General features: G+C 42.6%; 1 protein-coding gene across 2 annotated transcripts in view; it reads left to right on the forward strand.

The window, feature by feature from the left end:
- st8sia5 (ST8 alpha-N-acetyl-neuraminide alpha-2,8-sialyltransferase 5) overlaps positions 1–5,163 on the forward strand; it is a 23,742-nt gene extending 18,579 nt beyond the window's left edge. For both annotated transcript variants that reach the window (XM_017718005.2, XM_017718004.2), the window contains 2 exons: positions 595–687; positions 923–5,163. In XM_017718005.2, the coding sequence (XP_017573494.2) occupies positions 595–687; positions 923–1,385 (556 nt within the window). In that variant the 3' untranslated portion in view covers positions 1,386–5,163. The remainder of the gene's footprint in view (positions 1–594; positions 688–922) is intronic.
- The last annotated feature ends 1,610 nt before the right edge of the window (positions 5,164–6,773 follow it).

Raw genomic sequence — 6,773 nt, forward strand, 5'->3', positions numbered from 1 at the left:
CACTCTGGAATTCCGTTTCACAATTCGGACACTGAGGCTGGCTTTACATGGTGAAACTTTCACGCCACTGTACATGAAACCTGCATGAAACTTTCCATAACAAAGCGCCATGCAGCTCACTTGAAACTCATCCGCAACAGTTGCAGCATCTCTGCTTCATGAAACACAATCAAAATACAATTTCAGAATGTCACACGATCATGTCAAACTGCATATTTCACTGAATCAACGGACATGAAAGTTAAACAGAAGATGGTTTATTGGGCAGAAAGAAGATCTGTCTGACTCATGATTAGTAGTTTTTCATGGTGTCAGTTTCCTGGGCAACAACAACCAACATGGGAACATTTGGGAAACCAGCTGCATTAATTTAGCTGCTTGTGCCAGCGTTTATTCTCCTTCAGCCTGCTGTTATCTTGATTTACATAGCTAGATTCAAACATAAGTAGGGATCCATTTCGATCACAGCCGTACAGGGAGTTTTTTAGATTTACCTCAGAATTCCTAAAAAAGGTTAGGATTGACCACAGATTACAACTACCCTTCAGAAATACGACAGATGTATCACATTTCTCTCTTCTTTCTGTCTTTCAGATGCAATATTCCTCCTATCTCTAATAAGTATGCAGCTGATGTGGGAACCAAGACTGATCTGGTGACAATTAACCCAAGCATTATCACAGAGAGGTATATACACATGCAGACAAACACATATACATCACAGGCATTACCTTGTGAAAGTGTTCAGCCCTCTTGGAAATTATTGACATTCCAAATTTATACACAATATGGCGCAAACCTATATAATATTGTTAAAATGGGATAAAACGTGTTTGGGTGGGTGGGGCGCATTAAATATATCCTATGTGTGGGAAACACGGCCCTCGCATACTTCCACTATCTCACTTTGTGTTCTTCCAAGGTTCCAGAAACTGGAGAAGTGGCGTAAGCCGTTCTACGACGTTCTCCAGAGCTATGAGAACTCGTCCATCGTCCTGCCAGCGTTCTACAACACACGCAACACGGACGTGTCCTTCCGGGTGAAGTACATGCTGGACGATTTTGAGTCGCCCCGTGGTGTGTTCTTCTTCCACCCACAGTACCTGCTGAACGTGCAGCGTTTCTGGGCCGTGCAGGGCGTGCGGGCCAAGCGGCTGAGCAGCGGCCTCATGCTGGTCACGGCCGCCATGGAGCTCTGCGAGGAGGTGCACCTGTACGGCTTCTGGGCCTTCCCCATGAACCCCGCCGGCATCTTCATCACCCACCACTACTACGACAACGTCAAGCCCCGCCCGGGCTTCCACGCCATGCCACACGAGATCTTCAACTTCCTGCACATGCACGCCCGCGGAATCGTGCGCGTGCACACGGGCGTGTGCAGGTGATCTCGGCCCTCGTGGCGCTAGCGCAGTTGCCGCGGAGACCACTTCTGACCCAGTTCCTAGTGGGTCAGGCTTTGTGCATGTCTTCAGAGGAGCTTCGGGTCGTGTGAGCCGGAGTATGTGTGTCTGTGAGTGTGAGAGAGAGAGAGAGTGTGTGTTAAAGACAATATCGCTGCCTTAAAGGCCAACCGTTTTCTTTCACGCTGTGTTTTTGATATTGTGCGATTTTGTCAGTGGCGTCACTACATGGTGCTTGTTTTTCGTGTGAGGTGAATTTTTTTGTGGCGTCGTTTTTGTGAAACAGTGGCTTCACAGTTCACTCCGTGAAAGGGCCAGCAAAAACCTTAAAACTTTCCTGAGCCTACAGAGCTATCTTATAGACACTGTATAAGTATTTATCATTAAACTATGAATTACATATACATTAACTAACTACACATATGACCTGTCGGAAGTGATAAGATATTCTTTCAGGATAATTGCAGTCAATAGATACATTTATACTTGTGAGTAAAAGTGTCACGATCACTACTTTATCCTTTCCTCACAACTGCCTGCAAATGCTTGAGCAGTCGTTTCCGAGGAAACAGCACGAGAACGGAATCTTTCTCACTTTATAGTTGTTGGCGTAAATAGTTTATAAATATTTATAAGCATTTTATAATTATTGGTATGCACAGTTTATGAAGCCTTTATGAAGGCCCTTTCAGAATTCAGCCTGGAGGATTTTAGCGTACGAGACCCTCCCGGACCACCACAGGCCTCGTTCTGTATCGCTCACGTGCCGGTGAGCTGAGTTTTAACCCTTCAGAAGCAGCCTGATGAGATTTGAAGCTTTATATATACGGATCTGTTTCTGCTTTGTTTTTCCTCCTCGTCTGTCTTGTATAGGATAATAATGGGCTCCTGAGACTTCAGAAGATTAAAGAAGTGATTCTTCTTAGGTTTTCTTGAACGTTAAAGGTTAAGGAACATGCCAGAGAAGCAATATAACGCACTTGTAGTCAATCCTCTGCCTAGCTTTGTGTGCTTAGATCACAAAGATTCATTGCTTTGTCACTGCAGTACTGCACATCATGTCGGTAACTTCCTCTGCATTGCGTCTCCTTATGACTCAGTACTCAACATATTTTTGACATACAGTGCTGTGCAAAAGGCATGTGAGAAAAGTATGATTAATCCATTTTTCAGGCAGTGAGCATTTATGTTTTCCGATTTATCCTTCATTAAATTAAGTCAAGCGCTGCTGATTGAATTGAACGAATCCCTGTGATGGCCGGAGTGCAGCAAGAAGTCAGGAACTGAACCAAACTGTAGTAATAATAATAAAAATAAAAAATAAAACTTCACATTTTTTTTATTGTTATGGTTTACCGTATTTATATTTGTGTTCATTTGTAGTTATTCAAGTGTTATGTAGCATTTTTTCTGGCAAAAAAGCTTTAACTGACAAAAATTCAAAAGTTAACGCAATACATGTAGTTTCAAACAATTAGCTTGGCTGCCCAAGACTTTTGCACAATATTGTATTTCTTGTATTTCTTGTAGAAATATTAAGGCAGGTGTCCTAATGAGATAAGCTATTTCCAAAGGTGCTTAAGAAATTCCAGGATTCGTGATCAGATGGTAAGAGTAAAATAGGCCTGTCACAATTATTACCTAATTGCCGGATCAGTTATTTTAGAAATGTTGTTAGCTTTCACAATCATATGTTTATGTCAACAACATATTGGGGGAAAACAATGTTTTAATCAGTTGGGTTAAGGTAAACAGATGAATATAAGAAACATGTCATGGGCCCTTGGGAAAACAACAAAACTCCTAACTTCTGGTTGGTGCTATATCACCTTTAGAGGGTGACGGTGGGGACTGTTTGTTTATTGACGTTTGTTAATATCACCTTTAGAGGGCGGTGGTGAACAATTCGTTTATTTTAGCTGGATCTGTTCCTGTCGTAAGTTTGAATCTAAGCTTGCGTTCATACCGGCAGCGATTTTTCGCCTCTTTCGCCCAAATCACTGCTCACTCGTAATTGTCATGGTTTCACAAAATTACATTTTCAAAAACAAAAATCCTGGTGAGAAATCGCTTGTGTGCTTATTTTTATTTAATCCCTGTGTCTGTGCAGTAAGTTTGTGAGGAAAACAGTATTTGGTCCTTTTGATTTCTGACTGTTCACGACGAACGCAGTTACTCCACCTCTTATCCAGGAACCAAAAAAGGAACGTACTGTTTCATAGTGGCGGAGATAAACGCATGCTACACTGCTCAGTTGGTAATCGCCATATCGCTTCGTTTCTTATTGGCATAAAGTTAAACTCCACTCAACTGTGTCACGTTGCCAATGTTTGCACTGCCACAGAAATCACCAGCTCTCGTTGTAAATGAATGACCTGCCGGTATGAATGCAGGGTAACTATCATCAACTAGGGAGCAAACGAATTAATCAGCCCAGTCAGGTCGTTTAGGCTTTTACTTTAATAGCTACATACAATGAATGAAAAAAGTAATTCTCTTGCTAATCTCAATTAGTTAAATGGAAATTAATCAGCTAAGATTTCATGACTGTGGCGTGCCTAGTTACGTAGTGTCATTGTGCATCATTAATCAGCTAAACAAGGGCACACAGTGTCGTTACGATAAAGCACCACCCTTATGAAGCACCAAAGCCACTAGAGTGCTAATGGCACCCCCTTGTGAAAATCTTCAACCTGCTAAACATGAGTGAGTGAGTGAAATAAGCCATTTCCTTGATTTGTATCTAAAAGGCCTAAATGAATGCGGTAGGCCTATAAAGTGAAACCAGTCTCCTCTTTTTGGGGCATGTTTAACACTAGTGACTGGATTCCCAGATACTGATTAAGCTGAGTCTAACCTGAGACTAAAGCTGAGACTAAACTGCATTGTCAATGGTCTGTCACACTGGAAATTCTCTTTAAGTCTGTGCTTAGCTTTAATTGAGGTCTGGAAAACTGGCCCTGTAAGTTTAGCACAGGAAGTTTGTTAACATTGGCAGTTTCCCTCTCTGCCTTCATTTGTGTCTTACGCCACCTTGCCTTTGGGGTGAAGTCACTCGGACTTGCATGCGTCACTTGTGCGTTGCTAGGTATTCCATTTGCATATTTACTTCTTCTGTCTTGGACACTGTTGGGATGGTTTGGAGAGCAGGACTTTCTGACAAACAGTCCAGCTGTTATGAAGCCCAGCCTTGACCCTGACAACATTGTGTCGGCGCAGCTCAGCCACCTCAGTTTTTGACTCATTTGTACTTGAGTGTGGCAGAAACTTGCTGATCTGGTCGGGATGACAGTGAGTCAAACACGTTTGACAGCCGAAGAGGTTCGGATCTGTCAGGATCCACCGTTGTGGCCGTCAGGAACGTCTCAAGCAACCAATTTTCAGCTCTTTCGGACTGCAGATGGAACACCGTTTCATTATATGCGCACACAGTGCTGGTTTTAGGTTTCACTGGAGAGGGGATATTGATCAGTGGAACTAATCCGTGTGAATCGGACCAACACTGTTCAATCTTAGGCTTTTACTGCATATTTATCCACTAGAAACATGAAGAACATACCCCTACAACTAATGTAATGAGCCACATATCCACTACTGACTCACATAGTAAGAGTTTATTTATTATTTGTCACTGAAATGAAAGGACAGAAAGGGAACCATGTTTTGGTGTTGCCATGGAGACCACTTTGGAATGTTGGCTTTACTGTACTTTGTGCAACGAGTGTCTTTTTATGAAACCTGTAAATAAATTTATTTGGAATTATGTCTGTTTTCTTCCTGTCGCTCTAGCTGTCTGTTTGTCTATCCGTCCAACACGCACACACGTTCTCTAATCCACGTCTTCAGTCCCCGGTTCTGTATTTCCGCTCAGATGGACCCAGTGTTCTAACCACAGCCGGGTTTCAGTACCACGAACAGCGCTTTGTTCTTCGTGGTGAAGTTCAGCACCAGGACAGCGACAAACAAACACGAACACATGAGAAAGGTTTCTTCAAACTGAAAATGTAAAATCGCAGTCCAGAAATGCCCTTCAGCTCCGAGAGAGTGGCCAGTGTCGTGTTTTGGCAACACTTTTACAGATCCTTAAGTTCTGGATATTAACCAGATGTGAGATGCTCCAAAGTTCTAGGTCATTATTTCAGGCAGCGTAGCCTGATGGTAGCTTCCAAGGCAGTCCAGCTATATTACACTGACCCAACAGATTCTAGGTCTTAACAGTCTAGGTATGCAAACTCCACAGTACAGGGTAATCGTTTTGGGTGAAGTAGTGGGTTGTTGTACGGAGTAAAAAGACTACATGATGAAAGTACAGAGTCTTATACAGTATGTGCTCGATTATTATAAGCTAAACTGAATACGGGCTGTAAAAGAAAGCAATGGTTTTTAGTCTGTTTTATTGGGTTCTTATGAATCTTTTTATTTTATGTTAGTAGTTTCAGTGTAATTTAGCTGGAGCACTTTGGAGATTGTATTCCACACTTAATACAGTGCATCCGGAAAGTATTCACAGCGCTTCACTTTTTCCACATTTTGTTTTGTTACAGCCTTATTCCAAATTTAATTATATTAATCTTTTTCCTCAAAATTCTACACAAAATACCCCATTGTGACCATGTGAAAAAAGTTTTCTCGAGAGTTTTGAAAATGTATTAAAATTAAAAAACAAAGAAATCATATTTACATAAGTATTCACAGCCTTTGCCATGAAGCTCAAAATTGAGCTCAGGTGCATCCTGTTTCCACTGATCATCCTTGAGATGTTTCTACAGCTTAAATGGAGTCCACCTGTGGTTGATTGGACATGATTTGGAAAGGCACACACCTGTCTATATAAGGTCCCACAGTTGACTGCATGTCAGAGCGCAAACACCAAGCATGAAGTCAAAGGAATTGTCTGTAGACCTCCGAGACAAAATTGTCTCGAGGCACAAATCTGGGGAAGGATACAGAAAAATTACTGCTGCGTTGAAGGTCCCAATGAGCACAGTGGCCTCCATCATTCGTAAATGGAAGAAGTTCGGAACCACCAGGACTCTTCCTAGAGCTGGCCGGCCGTCTAAATTGAGCGATCGGGGGAGAAGGGCCTTGGTCAGGGAGGTGACCAAGAACCCAATGATCACTCTGTCAGAGCTCCAGCGTTCCTCCGTGGAGAGAGGAGAACCTTGCAGAAGGACAACCATCTCTGCAGCAATCCACCAATCAGGCCTGTATGGCAGAGTGGCCAGGCGAAAGCCACTCCTTAGTAAAAGGCACAAGGCAGCCCGTCTGGAATTTGCAAAAAGGCACCTGAAGGACTCTCAGACCATGAGAAACAAAATTCTCTGGTCTGATGAGACAAAGATTGAACTCTTTGGTGTGAATGCCAGGCGTCAT

The sequence above is a fragment of the Pygocentrus nattereri genome, chromosome 16, assembly GCF_015220715.1.
Source record: "Pygocentrus nattereri isolate fPygNat1 chromosome 16, fPygNat1.pri, whole genome shotgun sequence".
Lineage (NCBI taxonomy): Eukaryota > Metazoa > Chordata > Actinopteri > Characiformes > Serrasalmidae > Pygocentrus > Pygocentrus nattereri.